The sequence below is a fragment of the Caretta caretta genome, chromosome 13 (assembly GCF_965140235.1).
Source record: "Caretta caretta isolate rCarCar2 chromosome 13, rCarCar1.hap1, whole genome shotgun sequence".
NCBI classification, from domain to species: Eukaryota; Metazoa; Chordata; order Testudines; family Cheloniidae; genus Caretta; species Caretta caretta.
In genome coordinates this window covers 81,632-104,787 of record NC_134218.1, presented here as the reverse complement: position 1 = coordinate 104,787, position 23,156 = coordinate 81,632, and the positions used below count along the sequence as shown (strand labels likewise).

General features: G+C 43.7%; 1 protein-coding gene across 1 annotated transcript; it reads right to left on the bottom strand.

The window, feature by feature from the left end:
* Positions 1-783: 783 nt before the first annotated feature.
* Positions 784-22,427, bottom strand: LOC125622157 (protein-glutamine gamma-glutamyltransferase E). Its single transcript, XM_048819823.2, has 11 exons — positions 22,210-22,427; positions 15,184-15,302; positions 12,631-12,759; positions 12,278-12,458; positions 11,717-11,852; positions 8,635-8,738; positions 8,304-8,546; positions 5,516-5,833; positions 4,227-4,390; positions 3,013-3,137; positions 784-1,721 (listed from the first exon to the last, which is right to left on the bottom strand). The coding sequence occupies exons 1-11, from the start codon at positions 22,343-22,345 to the stop codon at positions 1,562-1,564; spliced, it is 1,815 nt and encodes a 604-aa protein (XP_048675780.2). The 5' UTR covers positions 22,346-22,427; the 3' UTR covers positions 784-1,561.
* Positions 22,428-23,156: the final 729 nt, after the last annotated feature.

The following is a 23,156-nucleotide window of genomic DNA, read 5'->3' as shown; positions in this document are numbered from 1 at the left end:
GGTTGGGTTGGCATAGCAGTTCTTATCTACCTTCTTTCACACCCTGATGTAAGGAGAGCAAATCCAACAGCAGCTATGTCCACCTCATGATACCCCAGTTGCCATATGGGCCCTTAAAGTGCCACTGTCCCTTGTGTAATTTAGAGAACCCTTGAGGCTGCCCTTAAATTGTGCCTCAGGACTTGACCCTGTGTTTTGCAGTGCCAGGATCAGGGTACTGTAAAGGTGGCTTAAATTGAGGTTTGTGAACGCAAACACCCTCATTGAAGTGTGCAGTGGTGATTACATATGCAAGTCAAGTACGAGCAAATGTATGCATTTGACGTTTTGGCCTGGCTGTAGTGTGCTGCTTGTGTAACTGTGATCAGCTTATTGGGGGGTGGGGTGGGGAGGAAATAACACTGGATTTTGCATGTAAATACAAGACTTTAATTTCTACACCCCTAGACACTTCTTGGTCACAGCATGCTGCCCTAAAATTAGACTGTGTCAAATGTGTATGGGTCATACCCCCAACTCTGTTCTATGAGTGGGCACGACCCTGACATGCACAAGAATTCTCAGTTTGTGGTGGTGATATCTTTGGTTTCTTTCTCCAAATGCTTCTGTGGCTGACTGGGAACACGTGATAGGTGTATTGCATGGATTATGGAAATGCTTAGTGTCCTGGATTTGCTTTTCCAGGTCCCCAGAATTGATTTTCCAGCCTCAAATTGATTGTAATGTTTGTCTTTCTCATTCTTAGAGGTCAGACAGGAAGTTTGAAGAAAATACTAATTTACATTTTGTTTTGCTTGACAAAGTTTATCATGGTGCAGTAACTTATTATGCAGATATAGAGGTAGTAGCATAGCACAAAAGTACAGAAATGAAGTAGGCACTGGCAAAAATATTCCATTACTGATTAATTTGTAAAATCTGGGAAAAGGAACCCTCAACACCTTGAGTTTCCCATGCTATTTCTGTGGGATACATAATTCACAATATCACTGGCATTACAAGGAAATTATACTTCATTGAAACCATTCTTTGAAAGTTTTATTAATTGCTAACAAATTGGGATTAAATCACAACCAGACTGTAACTGTAATTAAACACCTATGGGAAAAGCCAATGTTCTGACCAATCTTAACGCAAAGAGTCAATGTATAAAGTCAGTAAAACACTGAAGCAAATACAACCCCCATTCCCCTTAGGAATATTGTAATATTATCATTGTTTAACTCTGTCACTCTCAATTCACCTGAGGCAGGAGAGAATCCCACAGGATGTACTTTATGTTGTTGCATTTGTTCTAGGACAAGAGTTGCAGAGTAGAGAGGCGAAAAAGAAACACAAATAGAGATATTTGAGATTAGACAAGGAAATATTGTGGAAGCAAGAGAGTCATCCTGTTGTTGTAATGCAGAGAGATGAGCTATTTTCCTGCATTGCACTTCACAAGGACATTCAGAATGAAAATGTACTAATTTACAGTCATCACTATGATTGTGCAGGGAAAAATGCTTTTTAATGCTAGTGTAGAAATAGGGGATTGGCTCTGTGATCAGAGACATTACAACTATTGCAACTGACCGAGGGCCACATCGGTGGTCTCAAATCCCTTAACATAGGCAAACTTGTCACAAGAGAAGTCCACCTGCAGCTGCATCGCACCACTTCTGTGGGGTGTGAATTCTAAGTAAATCTTTGATCGCTCCTTGGGTCCCAGTGGTGCCACACTAAAACAGAGAAAACATCAGTGAGTTCAGGCTCAGATAGGAAACCCTCCTATTATGTATCCCAGAGAGGCCCAAGGAACAAGCTAAAGTGGAAAGGAAAAGCAAAGCCACCTACAACTGTCACACCAAAGAGACGATTTGAAGTATCTGAGGGGCAGCCCTGTTTCCTGGGAATTAGTTGGGACTCAAGGCTCCTGTATGGATCAGGAAGCAATAAGAAATGCTAGATTTATAAAGGGAAAGAGATGAGAGGGCGGAGAGTGCTACTGCATATCTCCATATTTAGATGCAATACAGAGCTGTCAACTGTCCAGGTTTGAGACTGATGATTTGGGTCCTCAAAATGGGCAAAAACTCATATTTTAAAGAGCCCCTCCAGTTGTCAGGCACCTGCGTTACTGACACCCCATTATCATCGCCTAGGGCTGACGTGTGGTGGGCTTTGTTTTTTTCTTTCCCCTGAACTGAGCTGATAATTCAGAGGCAATAGCTTCCAGGGACCCTCTGTGGAATTTCATTTTGCAGACCCCTATGGATTAGTAAGGGGACTTTTATAGTTCCCACCGGAAGCATAAGCCAGACCAGCTCATGGTAAAACATGCTGTTAGACCCAGTATGGAATATTGAACATTGTGGATTCCTCACTGAAGAGCTCAAAAAGACAATGCCCGGCAAAACAATAATTAACGGGGCATTCTGCAAAGGCACGTTTTTCCCCAGCTTCCCATTTACCAATATTTATTTATTTTAAGGGAAGCCAAAGCAACCCTGCTTGCTTATGCTGGGAGGAAGAAAGCTATGGCAGGCTTTTATCTATCTACTGTATTTTGGACTCATCACTGTACTATCTGAGTAGCTCCCACATATTTAAAAGCAGAACTAAAAAGCCCTGCTCTAGGTGCCTCGCTGAAGACTCGCCAACCTGTTCCACCACACTTCCTCTTCAATTTTTTTAAACAAAAAGTCAAGAATAACAAATAAATTTCACCTGAAAATGGGAAATCTCCTAAAGTTTTACTTCTGTTTCGTGTGTTGCACTAAGGATTCCTGATGGACTGAAAACCTCAAAGTCACATGTTCAAGACCTGATGGCACACTGAGAACACATCCAGCAGATCTGGGCATTGTTCTTCATACATATTTCCTAAGACTTGCAGTTTCATACTTAGTTTAAAATGCATGTTGAAGATGGAATGTAAATGTTCTAAGTCTTGCTCACCAAGATACCAAGGTCAGGACTCTGTCAGTCTTTTATCAAAAGTGATAGACAGGTGACGCCCCTTTTACTTACTCTATCTTGACCTCTTGATTCATCAGTTTCACCAGCACCACACAGTCCTTCACTGGCTCTGGGAGAGGATTGGCATATGAGATCTCTACAGTAACAGGCTTGTGCACCACAACCTGTGCAGGAATCTAAATGGGGGACAAACATTTCTGATGATTCACAGTTCTTATGCTCTCCCCTCCCCCCCTTGCAGGACATTTACTTGTGAACAGTCAACGGTGTTAACCTTTTCAGGAGGTTCAGACACTCTCCCAGGAATGGAGTGGCAGACATAATGCAGGTGTGGGCAGAGCATGTTTCTCCTTCAGGGGATGGATGGGCTATAGGTAGAACTATGGAATTTAACTTCTGGTTGATGTGCATCTCCCCTTTCCTGCCTTTTCTTGGTGCTGAAGCTGGGCTGGTATTAGCTGTGCAGTTGAGTGGAGGCAGGGAAATGTATATATTTTAAAAGATTTGAGGCTCAGATTTACTCAAACATGTCTTTTTAAATCAGTTTGTCCTTTAGTTTGCTGCCTGATTTTCTGTAGTACAATGAGCACTGAACATGCTCTTGATAGTGATTAAAGATGCAAAACAGTATAAATCAGCCTTCATGTTAGTGTGAATTCAGGCTCCAAGTCTATTTCAGGACAGGGCAATGTCATTTGAGAGCAGCCAGAAAGCTACAATAATTAAAGTAAGAATGAAAAATTTATAACTAATCCAAAACAAATGATCTGATGGCACTTGACTTGGAAGGTGACTTGGTAGGGAAAGTGCCTGGATACATTTTTACTACAGAAGAGAAAACACAAGTGGTAAATAAACACAGAGAGTCAGGGCAAAGTTTCAAAAGTGGCCTCTGATCTTTTCATTCCCAGCTTGACATCTTAAGGTTTCTCAAGCTGGGCAACAAGAACTCAGTAGCCACTTTTGGAAAACTTGGTTTGGATTTTCACACTTGATCCTAGAATTCCCATAAGAACATAAGAATGGCCATACTGGGTCAGACCAAAGGTCCATCTAGCCCAGTATCCTGTTTTCTGACAGTGGCCAATGCCAGGTGCCCCAAAGGGAATGAACAGAACAGGTAATCATCAAGTGATCCATCCCCTGTCACCTGTTCCCAGCTTCTGGCAAACAGCCCATCTTCTGGGCTGAGCTCTAGCCACAGGACTCTGTGAGAACTCTTCCATTTGCTTTCCATTATGGGCAGCAGGCAGACAGCTCTTTACCTTGATGAAGATGGTTGGAGACTCTAAAGTGATGGTCTTCTCCACCAACATCTTTGCCTCCTGTGTGTGCATGACTTCACACAAGGCAGTCACTAAGATCTTCTTATCATCAGTCAGGGACTTTTCATACTGGGCATAAGAGATCTTTAACTGAATCTGTTTCTCTGAAATGCAAACATATTTGGAAAGTATCAGACTCCAGTAATTTCACAGATGCCCCGGGTGACTTTGTTTTTAGTCTTGTCTTCTCTGTAGTATGTGTTTACAGGATGGCACAGACAGAGGATGCTTGGTTCCATGTGAATCTCTTGCCTGCAAGCCCCTGCTCTGCATCACTCCTTGCTGGCTGCTGCAGACAGTTCTGCTATCTGGTACAAATTCCATTTTGCTTCCTCAATCTAACCCTACTCTCTTCAATAGAGAGTACACTGGTGAAACTGAAAGCAGAATTTGGCCCTCTACATTTATTTGTATACCTGTCCTTATATTACTGACAACTGGCTGGGTAAGACATTTGGTCTATCCCTCCATGTATCCTTTTCTAGATTTTACCTCTGCTGACTGGGTGAAAGATTGGGCCAATTATCACAAGGTCCCTGCCCAATCCCCTTCCTCATTGTCTCATTCCTTACAGTTTTTCTGCTATGTATGGAAAAAGAATAGCTTCTCCCTCTGCAGCCCTCTGGGATGAAGAAGTTCTGTATATCTTGCACTTGTTTTATTAACCCTAACCTCGTTAAGGAGACATGGAGCTTTGCTGAAACTTTTACTGTATCCTAATTTGTTTTTACTGCATGTACACCCTCCTCTGTTAGATTCTCTTCAGTGATCCCTGTTGACTGAGAGAGAGAACATAGCCTAGTCTTGAAACACTTTGACCAATTTGGGGGAGGGATAGCTCAGTGGTTTGAGCATTGGCCTGCTAAACCCAGGGTTGTGAGCTCAATCCTTGAGGGGGCCATTTAGGGATCTGGGGCAAAAATTGGGGATTGGTCCTACTCTGAGCAGGGGGTTGGACTAGATGGCCTCCTGAGGTCCCTTCCAACCCTGATATCCTATGATTAGCCCACCACAGAGAGGAATTCATCTTTTTTTTTTTTAACACTATAATCGTCATACTAGTAAAGGATGGACAAGCAGATTTTGTTCCTCAGCAATTTTGCAAGAATTGCAAAGCTGATATAGATATGCATTTGGTGCATCTTTCTCCTGTCCTTTTGACTGTGAATAGTTGTTTTCTCAGTTTAAGAACATGGTTTTGTTGACTGTCCAATCATGTGAAAAGTTACCTTCTTTAGAACCAAGATCAACAGATGTGGCTGCCTGCAAGATCTCTGCCACTGCTCTCCTTGTGTACAGGATGGTTGATGCACTCAGGTTCACCTTTACAGGTTTATATTCAGAGGACAGGTTGGTGAGAATTAAGATTAGGTTGATATCTTTGCCAAACACAGGGGGTTCAACTAGCTTGAATACCCCAGAGACCTCAGGTTTTCTAACTGTTTCTGATGATCCCTCATTAGGAGCTTCTGAGAGTCTTTCTGTGAGGTGTGATCCACGTGCCTTGGCACAGGCCTTTTTATACACCTCTCTTTCCTCGTGAGAGCCTGGGTGAAAGGGAAACATCAGTAAATTTCATAGCCATGTCTCCATTACACAGTTCCTAGGTTAAGGTTATAAAGAGAGTCCAGTATACCAGCTCTGCACTACCCACCAACCTGAGGTACCTGCAGATCCCATTTGTATTGTAGCTCCCTGGATCTGGGATTTGCACATCTAAGTATTTGTGATACAGTGAAATTATAACAGTCACTAAAATGAAGCATCTTGTCTTCCTGCTAATTGCTGGTCCATAGGGCTCCTCCTGTCTTTCACCACAGTATGCAATAGGACTTTGCTCTGTAACTCTGCAGGCCCTTCTGATAACTAACTTCTACACTATTTATGGTTGCATTAAAAACATCCTGAGCAAATTTCCAGAAATGGCCACTGATTTTAGGTGCTCAACTCAGGATGCTTTTATCTGAGCACCTCCAGCTCCCATTAACTTCAGTTCATGCTTTAGGTGCTCAGCACTTGTGAAAGATCAGATTCTAGATGTTTGAAGTCGGGTATCTGGACACTAAAGCACCCAATATCAATGGCAACTTCAGAAAATGTGTCTGTAAATCACTGATGTCATAGCATCAGCATGATTTAAAACCATAAAAGCCAGGTAGCAGAAAAAAGTTGCCCCGCTTAGCTCAGCGCAGCATTTCTTGCCAGTCTGAATGTTCATCCTATGAGCATTTCATGCCATGAATAAACTGAACTGTATTTTGTGACAAATAAACTTCTAATTGCAGTATTCCAGAGCCATCAGGTAGACAAATGACAACATTTATGATACAAGCTACGTGGGGGATGACACGTACTCAGATTTTAAATCTGTTTCCATTTAGTTTAATACAGTTTTAATCCTTAAAAATCTGAGTAGTTCCTCAGATGAAAATGCTTGACTGTTTTCTGGGGGTTTGTTACTCTGAGGGGGTAGTTGCTGCTGGAAGTCAAGGAGGTTCACAGCAGCACGGAGCAAAGAAAGGCTCAGACTCTTGTCGGGAGTAGTTTTGACTCCATCTCTCCACTGGGGAAAATCCATGCTGGTGTCCTGCTTGTGCTCTATTATTGTTTGTTATGTGTATTGTAGTAGTCCCCAGAGGCCTCAGTCAGGACCAGTGCCCCACTGGGCTGTAGAAAGACATTGTTAAGACAGTCCCTGACCTGAATCACTTAACAACTGTATTTAAGATAAGATGAAACAAGTGGGTGTAACAAACATTTGGAGGGAGGATGAGGGTATAAGTGATACGAACATGTGGTTACACAGGCCACAATTAGAAGACAGGTTTCAGAGTAACAGCCGTGTTAGTCTGTATTCGCAAAAAGAAAAGGAGTACTTGTGGCACCTTAGAAACTAACCAATTTATTTGAGCATGAGCTTTCGTGAGCTACAGCTCACTTCATCGCTCACAAAAGCTCATGCTCAAATAAATTGGTTAGTCTCTAAGGTGCCACAAGTACTCCTTTTCTTTTTGCGAATTAGAAGACAGTGTTTTGTGGGGGACTGGGGATATTAAAATATGAATAAATGCAACTTGACGCCCTTTACTAATTCTCCATCCATCTATCAGGCCAGAACCTCAAGGTGGAGACAGGGCAGCCAAGAGTGAATGTGCACAGGAGTGTCTGGGAGTCAGAGGGGAAAATGAGCCCTTGGCTACAGGTAGGCAGGCAAGGAGAAAGAGGGATGATTCATTCCGAGAAGACGGGATATTGCTGTAGGAAGTATGAGGTGTTGGGGAGTGGTGGGGACATCTTTCTGATGAGGAAAGGGAGAAAAGGGGCTAGCAGGGAGGATCTGGTGAAGTTACAGGGTGGAAGGGTGACTGAGGAACTGAAACAAGTATTTACCCATCTGAATCTCCTCATATCACAGTAGTTAACATGTTAAACTTTGCTCATTCAAAGTGAAAACCATGGAATTGTCCCAGTTGTAAAGCAGAATTAATGACCAATGGAAACAAGTAGAATGATGTTCCTGTGGAACCCTCAGAATTTCAGGATGTAGCTAGTGCATGCGACTGCCTGCGCAGATCCAGTTCCTGTCATAGCTAATAGCATGAGTGGAACCTGGACATAGCCAGTGCCTTGGTGGCACAGAGAGGTCTAGAGATTTCTTATGTAGCTGGTAGTGTAGATGGGACTCAGTTTCAAGGATATTAGTGGTGTCTTCTACAATCATTTTTTTTACTTCGGTTTTCAGGAAATTTTAATTGCTGGTTTGCTTTGGGTGGCAAAATGTACCTATGAAATGATGTACTGCAGAATATTGGCCAGTGCATTTCCTGCTAAAGATTCCATCCAGCACACACCATGAATGTGGTACCCATTGTTTTATGAAGCAAGACTGACAACAGTATTGCCAGGAATATTGTTCCAAATGAAGCAGAGAAGTGATTAAACCAAAATATGCAACCAGTCCTAACCCTCCAGTCCTGAGAACCCAAGAGGAAATTCATTGTGATAGTTTGCCTTTACCTTCTGGATATTTATAATTGTTAGTGACATCCACTCGGGAATTACTGCCCACAGCTTTGGTGCTGATGGCCTTGCCAATTCTCTCAGTGTCACAATACACTTTTTTTTTGGTTCCATCTTTGTAGACAATCCATTGGTTGCAGTCAGCATTCACCTCCGTAAACACAAATAGGGTGTCATAGTCCAAGTCTACATCACCTTCTTTGATGGCTCTGACAGAAGCAGGACCGCACTGAAATATCCCTAGGGCATGAAGAAAAATCAGCAACCTTATTAGGCACTTTGAGTCTCAGCAAAGGGACAACTTCATAAGAGGAACTTTACCTGTTACCTTTGCTTTGCTCTTGCGGAGTTGAATCTAGAACCTGCCATCCACTGTATGGTGTTCCCAAGTCTCTTCGAATGAACCAAACTTCGTTCCAGACATGATAATCCCTGAAGGTGAGAATGAACAGAGGTGCGGTTCAAAAGAAGGGCAGAAATCCAGCCAATCTGTCTAATGATGGGACTATGAAGAGATCCTTCGGAGGACCTACATTTTACCACTCTGGGCACAAGAATGGAATGTGATGCTTTTAAGGTGTTGCTGAGATGTAACATTGAGTCTCTTGGGATTGTAACAGAACATGATGGCTTCCCTAAGGGAAAATGATACTATCTGGGAATTACTGGGGTTCAGCCTTTAAGAAAGGGCATCCTCGGAGGGACAGTGACCCAGAGGAGTCGTGTGGCTATTAGGACTATATAAGAAAGCATCTGTAGCTCAGTTAGGGAGTCTCCAGGTGGAAACATGACCTGGAGGGTGGCTCTCAATTAAGGAAGCTGGGTAAACCTTGGTCCAGGAGGGGCTGTAAGGGAAACCTGCAGGGAGAAGGAGGCACCTGCAGCACTAGACGGTGAAACCTAGGGAAGGGGTTCCCTGTCGAGAGAGTGAGAGAAATGCTGAGCTCAGAAATGGGGCTGTAGTCTGTGGGAGACAGGTCACAGAAAGGACCCTGAAAGGTGTGAGAGCAAAAAGGAAAGACTGGAGGCAATATAGCACTGGTAGGGGCTTGACAGCTCAGTTAAGAACACAGAATATAAGAATGGCCATATTGGGTCATCTAGCTCACTATCATGTCTTCTCGCAGTGGCCAGTGCCAGGTACTTAAGATGGAATTAACAGAACAGGTGATTATAGAGTGATCCATCCCCCTCTTAGGGGCTTAGGACACCCAGAGCATGGGACTCTGTCCCTGACCATCTTGGCTACTAGCAATTGTTGGATCTATCTTCCACGAACTTATCTAATTCTTTTTTGAACCAAGTTATAGTTTTGGCCCTCGCAACATCCCTTGGCAATGAGTCCCACAGGTTGACTGTGCATTGTGTGAAAAAGTACTTGTTATGTTTGTTTTTACACCTGGTGTCTATTAATTTCATTGGGTGTACCATGGTTCTTGTGTTATGTGAAGGGATAAATACCACTTTCTTCACATCATTCATGATTTTATAGACTTCTATCATATCCCCTCTTAGTTGTCTCTTTTCCAAGCTGAACAGTCCCAATCTTTTTAATCTCTCCTCATAAGAAAACTGTTCAATACTCCTAATAATTTTTGTTGCCCTTCTCTGTACCTTTTCCAATTCTAATTTTATTCAGGGGCCTCAGGATGGGGAATTTCAGAAGGGAAGGAAAGAGGAAGACCCAATCCCCTTCAATCCTGTATTATCAGGGTAAGGAACCAATTAGTCCTGGTGAGAACAAAAGGACCACTGATTGAGTCCAGGGAGGGCAAAAGACTACTGCGTTATGCCCTCCAGCAATAAACAGACTACTGGTGCAAGGAATAAGCCAAAAAATGTTGCCAACTCTTAAAATTTTATTGTGAGTCTTGTGATATCTGGTGTTTTTCTTAAAGCCCCACATGATGGAGTCAATTGGTTGTGTGAGAATCTTGAGAATCTCCACTTTCATTTAAAAAAAGAACAAAAACAAACTAGCCCAACTAGTTGTAGAGAAAAGCTGGAAAACATGAAGTGAGTAGTCTAAAGGCTCAGAAACCAGAAGGCAGTTGAAAATGAATCCAAAATGTATTTTTAAAAAACCAACAACACAACATGATTTTTAAACTAGTGCCATGACTTTTTGGGCCCAGACTCATAATTTTTGAACACTTAGCTATTGGTAATTCTGGGCATGAGCTGGTATTTTAGCAACAAGACGGAACTACTGAACCTGGGGAGGGCTGGAAGATAGTTGTTTCTTTTTGGACTGGTTTTTGTGTTGCTTATTCCCATAAGGGGAAGGCCTAATTTTAAGGTTGGTCAACAAACTTTGGTCACCTATTCACCGGAGGAGACCCAATAGTCCAGTGAAGGAGACTGAAGCATAGATGTGTGAGGACAAGAGGTCATTACATCAGTAAACCTGTTAAGAGCATGAGAGAAACAGAATTGCATGTGACTGCATGGGCAGGAACAAGATTTTTTTTTTTTTAAGAGATTGGTGGGTGAGAGATTTGGAGCATGAATCATAGAATCATAGAATATCAGGGTTGGAAGGGACCTCAGGAGGTCATCTAATCCAACCCCCTGCTCAAAAGTGGGACCAATCCCCAATTAAATCATCCCAGCCAGGGCTTTGTCAAGCCTGACCTTAAAAACTTCTAAGGAAGGAGATTCCACCACCTCCCTAGGCAACGCATTCCAGTGTTTCACCACCCTCCTAGTGAAAAAGTTTTTCCTAATATCCAACCTAAACCTCCCCCACTGCAACTTGAGACCATTACTCCTTGTCCTGTCCTCTTCTACCACTGAGAATAGTCTAGAACCATCCTCTCTGGAACCACCTCTCAGGTAGTTCAAAGCAGCTATCAAATCCCCCCTCATTCTTCTCTTCTGCAGACTAAACAATCCCAGTTCCCTCAGCCTCTCCTCATAAGTCATGTGTTCCAGACCCCTAATCATTTTTGTTGCCCTTCGCTGGACTCTTTCCAATTTATCCACATCCTTCTTTTAGTGTGGGGCCCAAAACTGGACACAGTACTCCAGATGAGGCCTCACCAATGTCGAATAGAGGGGGACGATCACGTCCCTCGATCTGCTCGCTATGCCCCTACTTATCTCATATATATATGAAATCTTAAACTTCTTAAATTACTGCTAATTTTCAAGTCCTTTGGGTTTTTTGCCAAAGGACAACCAGATACTGTTAAATCAAGAGCAAAGTAGCTCAGTGTACAGTTTCCTTCCAATCTGGAAACTGCTTTATCAGGTTATTTTTTTTTTATATGAAGATTCTCTGGTTTCCATCAGGTCTGTGCTGCTGCTGCGCTGTATTTACTAGCGCAGAGGCCAGAGCCGCATTGCTTTTGTGGTAACTGATGCCCTATCTCTAAGTGTTGCTGAGATACAGAAGCTTTTATATTTACCATGAGGAGTCTCTGCTGATGTTAAGGCACTTTCCAGCACTGTCATAGTATTTATCAATACTCAGGTTTCCATCCGCATCATGGGCAGAATTAAAGTTTGAAATCAAACGAGTTGGAATCCCCAAACATCTCAGGACTGAAACACACAAATATACAGAAATGCTCCAACTGTCTTATTGAAAATGTTTGTTTTGTAGGGTATCTTGACACAGGAGCTAGAAGGTGCAAATGGCAGCTCAAGAAGGCATACCCATGCTAGCTCTGATCAAGCTAGTGTGCCAAAGGAAGTGTAGATGCAGTGGCGTGAGGGGCTACCCGCCCTAAGTACATATCTAGGGTATCAGATGGGATTGTACTTAGGGTAGCTAGCCCCTTCCTGATGCTTGCACTGCCAGGGCTTAACTTCTATTTTTAACGCACTAGCTTGGTCAGAGCTGGCGTGGGTGTGTCTCCCCATGCTGAAGTTTACCCCTTCCAGCTCTAGTGTACTCATAGGCTCGTGAAGTGATGGAGGTTACAGAACACCTCCATTTCAGTAGCATTATTTTTTCTAAGATGTACCTGTGCACATCACTCCTGCAAAAACCCAGCACTGGCCGTACTGGACAGACTTGTAATTTTCTTGACGCCACTTCCTGAGGATCACCACACTACCATTCCATCTGGATGGGTTTTCATGCTCAGAGAAATTGTCATCCCAGCTTCCCTCCAGCACCCCGTTATCATTATCATTCCCGTTGATCTAAAATATTAAAGACATAGAATTAACAAAAGGAGAAGTCCTGTGTCAAGTTCTTCAGTCACATTATTCACACACAGATGGTTCTGTTGAACTTTGCTGAGTTCCACTATGCAGCTACGGCTTTTTGCTGGTAGATATGTTTGAAACCAAGAGCAAATAACCCATTCCTTACCATTGAACTGATCACCCGCCCCACATATTTAGGATCTCCTCTGTGGAACGCATCGGTGACTGGGTCCTGACGACAGTACAGGCTCAGATCCAGCATGGTAAGGCAGGTATTTAGAATGCCATCTTGGAACTGTAACCAGAAGAGACAAAGCCTTGTAAAGAGAGAGTTAATTTTTCAAACAGAATTTGAAGATAAACTCCCCAGGAGCTTCCTCTTTCTGAGAAATCCAAACATAAAGATGTACTGGGACTGGAGGTACACAAAGCCCTCTGGCTGGAGTGCAGCGCACACAGCTGCTATACTGGCTAAGTGACAGGACATAATAGAGGGGGAGGGATAGTTCAGTGGTTTGAGCATTGGCCTGCTAAACCCAGGGTTGTGAGTTCAATCCTTGAGGGGGCCTTTTAGGGATCCACTGCAAAAATTGGGGATTGGTCCTGCTTTGAGCAGGGGGTTGGACTAGATGACCTCCTGAGGTCCCTTCCAACCCTGATAGTCTATGATTCTATGATACCAGACTGGAGAAGTATGGTATAATCAAAATAAGCCAAATTCGTCCTGGTAACAAAATGTTTTGTTTCAATAGAGTTACACCAGGGATGAACTGGTGCAGTAGAACTGTATTGCTCCAAAGATAATTCAAGCAAGGCAAATTATTGTATTGATTAGATCTGTATTCGTATCCTATGGGCTGTAATCTGGATCAGGGCACCCTGGTGTTTGGCACTACATAAACATATAACACAGAGAAAGTCCTTGCCTCAAAGGCCTTACAAGCTAAGGCAAGCAAACTGATAAAGCCCAAGGGAATAGAATGTTAGGAAGAACCTGTCCCTTCCTGCAAGTTCTTGTGTGATGCACTGCAGCGAGGGCAACATTATTGTCCTCCAATGAAAATGTGAGCTGAGGCTATTCAGAGAGTTTTAAACTCAGGATGTAATCCTCTGAAATGAATGCAAGGTTTAATTCCCCAGCTCACCAGCTTCCTTTGCACCTGCTGACTTACACTCCATCCCTTTTTCACCCTGCTCTCTTGAGTGAGTGAGTGAAGAATGGGTGTCTAATAAGATACGTGTATAAGTATCATCCTCAGTTTGCTGATGAGGTGCTTAGCTATGTACCTTCCTCTCAGGCAAAACTTCTGCCTGTGCATGATGCTGAGCGCATTCATTAATACTGGATTGGGGCTCCTTTGTCCTCCTTATAGCTGCACTGAACAGCAGAATTGACATACATAAAACCATAGTCAGAAGCATAAGATATTCTTGGAAATAAAGCAAATATCCTGACTCCCCTCATAGTGCCCTAAATAAACAGGTACAGATACCAAAGAGACAAATGTGGATAAGAGAACATGAAATCAAAAGTGGGATAAAGACCTGAGTTCCCAAGTACATCTCCTATAGTTGATACAATTGCAGAACTACTAACTGTGGTATGTAACCTATCACTTAAATCAGCTTCTGTACCAGATGTCTGAAGGATAGCTAATGTGATGCCAATTTTTTAAAAAGGCTCCAGAGGACATCCTGCAGATGATAAAAAACTACTCAACATAGTTAAATCCAAAGTAGACTGTGAAGAGTTATAAAGGGATCTCTCAAAACTGGGTGACTGGGCAACAAAATGGCAGATGAAATTCAATGTTGATAAGTGCAAAGTAATGCATATTGGAAAACATAATCCCAACTATAATTCAGAATGATGGGGTCTAAATTAGGTGTTACCATTCAAGAAAGAGATATTGGAGTCATTGTGGATAGTTCTCTGAAAACATCCACTCAATGTGTAGTGGCTGTCAAAAAATCTAACAGTGTTAGGAACCATTAGAAAAAGGATAAATAATAAAATAGTAAATATCATAATGCCACTGTATAAATCCATGTTATGCCCACACCTTGAATATTACATGGAGTTCTTGTTGTCCCATCTCAAAAAAGATTTTAGAATTGGAAAAGGTACAGAGAAGGGCAACAAAATGATTAAGGGTACAGAACAGGTACCGTATGAGGAGAGATTAAAAAGACTGGGACTGTTCATCTTGGAAAAGAGTTGGCTGGGGTGGGATGGATATGATGGAGGTCTATAAAATCATGAATGGTGCGGAGACCATGAATAAGGAAGTCTCGTTTACCCCTTAACATAACACAGCAACTAGCAGTTGCCTGATTAAATTAAGAGGCAGCAGGTTTAAAACAAACAAAAGGAAGTACTTCATTACGCAGCACACAGCCTGTGGAACTCATTGCCAGCGGATGTTGAGAAGGCCAAAAGTATAACAGGGTTCAAAAAAGAATTAGATACTTTCATGGAAGATAGGTCCATCAATGGCTATTAGCCACGATGGTCAGGGATGCAACACCATCCTGTTACCATCCCTAAGCTTCGGACTGCCAGATGCTGGGACTGGACAAAAGGGATTGGATTGCTTGAAGATTGCCCTGTTCTGTTCATTCCTGGTGTACCATCTGACATCATCCGCTGTCGGATGAGTGGATGCTGGGCTAGATGGACCATTGTTCTGTCCCAGTATGGACATTCTTATGTTCTTACCTGCCCATAGTACCATCCTCTAGCTTCAATATAGTTGGCATTTCCAATAAAGATGATTCCATTTTCATCCAGAACATATTCCTGTCTTGCATCTTCATTAGCTATGTGGACATCATCACCTGAAAGCCCAAAGTTAGATGTGCTGTTGCACCTATAACTGAGGACATTGTAAGAGGGTTCAGTGTAGCTTATTGATTGAGAGATCACATGACCAAGCTCAATCAATTTCTTCATCAATGATTATACATCAAAGATTAATCAGCACTCTCTACAAAAAGGGTTAACACTTGACCAAGTCCAGGGAGAGAGGTTGCAGCTCACTTATGTTCCAACTTTCTCTCTCTTGATCCTGGAGTTTTGGATCTTGCTTGTTTACAGTATTTTACTTTCCCATTACATTTTGCAGTTGATTACATATTTACATTATCCAGTCATATGTTAATGTCATTTCTGTGGTTAACATTTCCTGTACCCCTGCAAGATCCACGTCTGCCCCCCACCAATACATTTCCAATCTATGGGCAGCACAAAGCTCATCTGTGAGTCATTTTCCATTATTTCTCTTTGCATAACTATGAAAAGCTTCACTCCATCATGTCTACCTATTTCTTTCTTTCTTTTGGTTTTGGTTACAGTTTCATAACTTGCTATTCAAATAGCAGAGCCAATCACATTTTATCTAACAAGCACATTTCTTATTTGCTATATTGGCTAGCAAATAGGTGGTTAAAAACTACCTTAGGCAACGGTAAAAATTGGTTATGAAAATAGGTCATACCTAGAGAGATTTCCATTCCTTTCAAGAGGGCACATTCTAAATTAGTTCAATAAGCTCAAAGCCAGGTAAACCTTTTTCATTCCCTTGATGTAACCTGTGTGGCATTCTGTGAGCTCTAGGCCTCTTTGGCAACAACACTGATGATAAACTTCAGCCAAAGCCATGTTTGTCTGAGTAAGTGGATCTATTAGCAGGAAGATCACATCTCATTGTTATGAATCCCTGAATCTGTACAGTTCAGTGTGGGTATGTTGTCCAGTATGTGGTGGGAGAAAATTAATAAAAATAACTCAAGTTGCATGGGACTATCCCAGATTTTCATGTTGCACCTTAGAGTTCACTGTACGTTGCAGCAGTGAAGATGCAGAAAAAGAGCCCAAGTTGCTTCTTTGGATTCTTCTGCCTTGTTGTAGAAATTAGGGATGGAAAAGACCCTGTATTATTTTAAGGGCAGTATTGTTCCCTATTGTACATTTCCTAGTGATGTGTCCAGTCCAATTTTAAAAATCCCAGCACTGGGACTCCCCCTGCCTGAGACACATCAGTGTCAGAATCGTTTTACTCTGATATCCCGTCTGAGAATAAGGCTACACTACCAGTGCTACCGAGCCACAGCTGCAGCTACACAACTGTGTGAGCACTGACTACAGCGAGAGGGATTTTCTGTCACTATGGTAAATCCACTCCCTTGAGAGGTGGTAGTTAGACTGACAGAGGAATTATTCTGTCTGCCGGGTGTGTCTACAGTGGGAGTTAGGTCACTACATTGCACAGGGCATGAAATTTTTCATAGCAATGTAGCTAGGACAACCTAAATGTTAGGTGTAGACCCAGCCTCAATGTTTCCTCTGTTAATTTCACTTCATGGCTCCTTGGTTATATCCTTGCATACCACATTAGGGTTGCCAGGCATCCAGTTTTCGACTGGAACACTCGGTCGACAAGGGACGCTGGCTGCTCCGGTCAGCAGTGCTGACCGGGCTGCTAAAAGTACGGTCAGCAGCGCAACGGGGCTAAGGCAGATTCCCTGCGGCTCCTGGAAGCAACTGGCATGTCCGGCTCCTAGACACAGGAGTGGCCACAGGGGCTCTGCATGCTGCCCCTGCCCTGAGCACCAGCTCCGCAGCTCCCATCAGCTGAGAATCACAGCCAATGAGAGCTGCAGGGGTGGTGTGCAGAGCCCCAGGCCCCTCTGCCTAGGAGCTGGACATGCCAGCTGCTTCTGGGAGCCCCTGAGGTAAGCACCACCACCTGGAGCCCCAAACCTGAGCCCCCTTCTGCACCCCAAACCCCTGCCCCAGGTCGGAACCCCCTCCAGCACCCAAACTCCCTCCCGGAGCCTGCACCCCAACCCCCTGTCCCAGCCTTCTCCTGCATTCCAGCTATAATTACACTAGAGCTACATGCAGAGTGATGATGACCTTTCTGCCCTGTGATGTGTGCATGCACATGTTTAGGGTTGTGTTTTTATTCTGCAGACAAAGTGCAACAATTCATATCTTGTCTGATGTCTACTATCAACCTGAGGTCTTTTTTCATGATTACTGCTTCCCAACTTTTTCCTCCCTGTTGAGCATATGCTCAGTGTAAACCAAATCTCCCTGTCTTTTTGCAGTCACCCAGACAATTACTGAACATTTTGTGTCTAATATTTTGCTGCCATAAATTACTGTTATAGAGCCAACCCTCCACATATTGATTTATTTAAATTTATGCAAATATAAAGACCACCTTTCCATTCATTAGAAGTATCCTTAACAAAACTTAAAACCCATATAAAAAGTTCCCTTCCCTTCATTATGACTAAGCAGCAATCCCTTCTCCCTTGACACTCAGTAAACCAGTTAAATTAGACTACAAGAATCCTCACCTTTTCCAATTCTTTCCTACCCTCATGGTTCTCCCCACCTTTATCAAATAGGTGTGAACTTTGCAACATGTCCTGAAGGTCTGGGGCTATTTTAGGACAAAGAGGGGGAACAAGTTGCAAAGTTGAGGGGGCTTCACAAAGAACACCTTGCTAGTAGCTCTTTTCATTTATACCAAGGGGCTCCAACTTGTGAGTCTCTGTTGATTGCAACTGCAGCAGTATAACCTGGGGAGAGAGGCATCTCGAAGGTAGTGTTTAAGCCATTTGTGGATGTATAGATTGATACCAACATCTTTACTTCCACCACAAAAACAGTAGACAACCAGAACAGATCATAGAGCGCTGGAGCACAGTGCTTCATTGCATGATACTCCGCTTTAATGATTGAGCTGCTGAATTCTACACTGGCCTCAGTTTCCAAGTGGGTTTAAGATATAACCCATATAGGCTATGTCTATACTAGCACTTTTGTCAGTAAAACTTTTTTTGGTCAGGGTATGAAAAACACACCCCCCTGCCTGACATAAGTTACACCGACAGATGTGCCGGTATGGACAGCGTTATGTCCAGTTGCAGTGGGGGAGGTTTAGATTGGATATTAGGAAAAACTTTTTCACTAAGAGGGTGGTGAAACACTGGAATGCGTTACCTAGGGAGGTGGTAGAATCTCCTTCCTTAGAGGTTTTTAAGGTCAGGCTTGACAAAGCCCTGGCTGGGATGATTTAACTGGGAATTGGTCCTGCTTCGAGCAGGGGGTTGGACTAGATGACCTTCAGGGGTCCCTTCCAACCCTGATATTCTATGATTCTATGTCGGCGGGCGATCAGGTACCTCCGCTTATTGGGGGTGGCTTAATTGTGCTGACAGGAGAGCTTTCTCCTGTTGACATAGAGAGGCTACACGGGAGATCTTATAGCAGAGAAGCTGCAGCCATACAGCTGTGCCACTGTAAGATCTGTAGTGTAGACATAGCCATAGTGTGTGGTGAAGTAGTCTAACCTCAAGGTGACAAAGGTCTGGATGACAGCTGCAAGATCTACATTCAGAGAAACAGTCTTAACCTCCTGGCCATATGTAAATGTAAAAGTCCTTGCTATTTCCTGATGGCTGTTGCCTTGCTACTACCTGATCTTCTGGTAACACTTAATCTAATCAGACCCCTACATTGCAAATTTGAACTAATGATGGACACCCATTTCATGAAGAAGAGGAAATTATATCCTTCAGTTGCTTCCTCAGACAACCAACACCACCTCAGTCCTGTTTGGAACCTCAGCCATGCCCCAGTCTCAGCCAAAGGGGGTATGATTGTCTACTTTCATGTTACCATCGCTCCTCAGCAGTGGCATGGCACTTGGAGAGTTCTTCCACTGAGGCTTTGAGAGCCACAGGATGGTTAATGTACATTTTTAATAGGCAATATAGGTTAGTGTGTTCACGTTTGCTAAAATAGCACTCAATGACGGGGCAATTAGGGATGAACTTTTCTTGTGTGTGAATATTTAGTCAAATTCTGAATTGTTTGCAGCACTTGTGGCTTGCTTTTCCGTGAGCATTGGTACAATGGTTTTCTGTTTACAAATTTTTGGGGAATAGTTTATATAAATGCACATATGTAAACAGGCATATTTGCCTCATCAGTGCTGGCATAGGTATTGTGTATTTGTTGTCTTTGTAGGGAAGTGAGGGTGGTAGAAGGCGAAGAGAGACTAATGTGAAAAAGCAAGTGATATAAAAAATAAAACTGATCTGTAGGAGCAGCTATGCTCCCACCCCCTGATTTCAGCCTGTGCTGTACACTGCACTGTGGCGGCTGCTGGTTGCCAATATGGAGTTCTAAAGTTAGCACCATAGGAATCTCCAGGCCTTCTACAGCTCCCTGCGGCTTTCTGCACTAGTGCCCTCTCCTTCCACCTCCAACCTGTCACCAACCAGTCACGTAAAAAACAGTACCATTTGCCTTTGGGGACCAGTCGCCCGCACTGACTATCAAATACACCCAAAAGCCAAAGTATGCTGGGAAAAGTTTGATATTCAGAATTGTTTTTTAAATAGTAGGGGTTTGTAGCTGCTGGAGCAAAGTTCATTGGGCTCCTAGGGGCTCCTTGCATCCCACCATTCTACTCCCACAAACTCCCTGTGAGCCACCATCCCACACCCCTCTATTTCAGGGACTCCCTGCAACTCCCCCAGTAACCCTTATGGTGGGGTTGTGTGTACCCCTCAGTTCCTTACTGTCAGTAGCTCTATGCCACCTTTTTCCACTCCATTCCCCTTATCCCCTAAGCCAGGGGCTCTCTGTATACCACTTTCTTCATACCATGGTCCCCCACTCCTATTTGCTAGGGTTTCAGTGTGCCCTCTTCTACAGCAGGATCCCCCTTCTCCCTTGCATGTGTGCACCTCTATTCCCCATTCTCCTTGCATAGCAGGGGCTCTGTGTGTGCACATTTAGCCCATATCCCCACTTTTGCCCAGGGAGTATGTCCCCCTGTTACCTCAGAGCAGAGTTAGGGGTATTGTTCTGCTGGCAGATGTTAATGGGAGCCATCAACCAGCTCTTCCGTGAACGGACAGTTACAGAGGTGCTTGAGTCCGTGGCTGTGCTAAACAAATTGCAGGGATGCCATGTCTCCCATTTTCCCCCTTTCAGTTTTCCAATCTCCCCCCTTTCCCCAACCCCAAATCAATAGGGTTCTGCCCATTGATGCCTAGAACATTCCCAGAAATTTTAGAATTGATCAGATATGAGGTCCAACAGTTCTCACGTTGTAGGTAAAAACAAATGCCATCAAGGTGGGTGTAAGGCCTTGCAAACTGTGCCAAGGAGTGATCTACGCATTACGAACTGAAATGGGCTGCATTTGCTGCGGATAAATTGTTCACACAGAGTGGCTGAGACAGCTCTTGTGCTTAGGGCAGGGATTATGTGAGCACCTGCCTGGAGTGTGACTGTTATTTACTCATTTCCATTGTGCCGCTCTTCCTGGCACCTCAGCACTTCAGTGGTATCGCACAGCCACAGGCAGGAGCCGTTCCCTGTGTTGGCACCAGGGAGTTGTTGTTAAACAGGGTAGAATATTAGGAAGCTAGGTAATAGTCATGCTGCCTGATGTTAGGGCTCCCCCTTATCTGGCCATTGCCTCAGAACCCTCTGATACCCTGATTTGGGGAGCTGCTCTTCCAAACCCTAGGGTTTAAACTGGGACAACAGAAATGGGAGAGCCACCTTTTTTTCCTCTCCATCTTTCCATTTTCAACCAGCAACAATGAGACTCAGCCTGCCACCACCACTGCTGCCCCAGCACCCACTTTGAGCAGTGGCTCGCCACAGTGTGTGCACTGCAGGCAAACAGGTTGTTCTGTACCTGCAGATTTGTTTCCACCAGTCCAGATGCTTACCTAGCAGGTAGTGTTTCAGGCAGCTGTGCAGAAGCCTTTTCTCTGGGAAATTCCGTGTAGACACAGCCTCTGTGTCCTAAGTATTATTCATTAATTATTATTATGGTGCCTTGCAAGGCATTCTGAGCTAATTAGTAGGTTTTTTGGTCTTGACTCATTCATTGGGGTGGCCTCTGACTCAGAACCCTAATTACTGATGTGAGGGCTGCTGCTCTGTAATTAGAGGAGGAAGCTGTTGCTAATTCTGCAGTCATTTCTCTTGTTCCTCTCCCTTTACACTGGGGGTTAGTGGCTTGGGTGGTTAGGGATAATTCCCTTAAAATTAGGAGACTAACTCAAGCCTTAAATTTTACCGTTCCATCATCACTTATTTGCCCAAAACCTGATCTCAGGGCTCTTCATTTCTACAGAGGTGCAAAATGGGAGAAGCAGAGCTGTACCCTTCCCAATCCACTGTGAAAGAAGTGGGGAAGCACAGGACCCTGGCTTCCTTCATGTCACACACCTTCAGGGTATGTAGGAATTCTGACTGGCCCAGCCTTCACCCGGCCAGCACAGTCTGTGAAGGATGTAGGAAGTGCTGGGCCCTTTACTTACATTTAGGAGTATGTGAAGGTATTAACTTCTACAAGAAATCACAGTGCCTCTAACTCAGGCCTTGGCAGGTTCAAGCATTTTTTTCAGCAGATTTTCACCATTCTCTTGGCTGTGGAAATCAGGTGTTCTGGGTCCCCTAGAAACATTCTACAGGGCAACCTTGCACAGCTGGATATTTCACTGACACAGTTAGAACTCACCACCCAGAGGTTGGATATATTTCATAGTCAAAACAAATATTTAAAAATGTTTAAAATAGCTGAATTTGCTACCTGCGATAACTCTAAATAAGCAGGGCTGAGGCATGAGCTCACTGTGCATGCTGTGAAAGCAATAAAATTTAATTAATACCTTGAAGAGCAAATATCTCAGTTCCTACCTGAACACCAAGGGTTAAAGAGCAGTACAAAGTGCCCCAGGAACTTGGAGGAGACCTTGTTGCCGGAGGTGATCTGGAGGCTCAGTTTGTAACGTCCAATGACTGCATTAGCTGGGCTGGATATTGAAAAGTTCATGTAGCTGGACTCACTGGGTCCTTGAACTGCAGTCCAGCCACTGGCCCCCACCTCAGAGAGGTTAAAGATGGCCTTGGTGTGATGTGCCTCTGAAGGGGCTGGCCCTGGCAGAGAGAACAACAGACAGCAGTGTTTATAAGAATGGGTATTTGTTTGTGGGTCACAGACAGAGGTCTGAACTGGTACAGATCTCACACTTACAATGAGCACATTAGAGACACACTGCTTCAAAAGTGAAATGAGTGAGGGGGAAGAACTTGTCTCTGAGCAAGATGAGAGGGGACCTGAAATGGGGAAAGATTAATCCTCTGTGACGGGGGATTAGTGGGGTTTCTGTAGGAGTTACCTATTTCTGTGACGAATGCTAAGTTGTCCTCCGTCTGCCATGGCCTGTTGAACCACAGGGTGATGGTGAAGACCTGCCCTCTCCTCACAGTCAGCTCTGTGCGGGCATATCTGTCAGTATGGTGTGCACTAGTGTTGGCTTTAGGATGCCAGCTGATTTGTGTTGGCGTGAGATCTGTAAAATAAGAGAGAAGAGCTGAAGAAATAGCCAATATATTTAATTCCCAGAGGCAGAAGTCAGTCACTGGCAGCAGATGGCTGGAGAAGTCAAGGAGCAGAGATTTTGCTGCTGGAGGATTGTTGGACTGAAGGGAAGACTGTTTAGTACATTACCTAAGCCCAATGGTTAATCAGGGCTTGAAGAGCTTGTTGTGTTGTGTTCTGTCACATTCATCTCACATGGTTTAATGAACTTCCACATTTCATATAATGAAGTCATTAAAAGAAAAGTATTTGGCTCTGTCAT

Excerpts from the sequence above, each read along its gene's own strand:
- LOC125622157 (XM_048819823.2), bottom strand. The coding sequence starts at position 22,345 with ATGAACTTTTCAATATCCAGCCCAGCTAATGCAGTCATTGGACGTTAC. Across the intron at positions 11,853-12,277 it reads TGCAGGAGTGATGTGCACAG|TCCTGAGATGTTTGGGGATT; the intron begins GTACATCTTAGA and ends TGTGTGTTTCAG. Across the intron at positions 8,739-11,716 it reads ATCAGCAGAGACTCCTCATG|GGATTATCATGTCTGGAACG; the intron begins GTAAATATAAAA and ends TCTCACCTTCAG.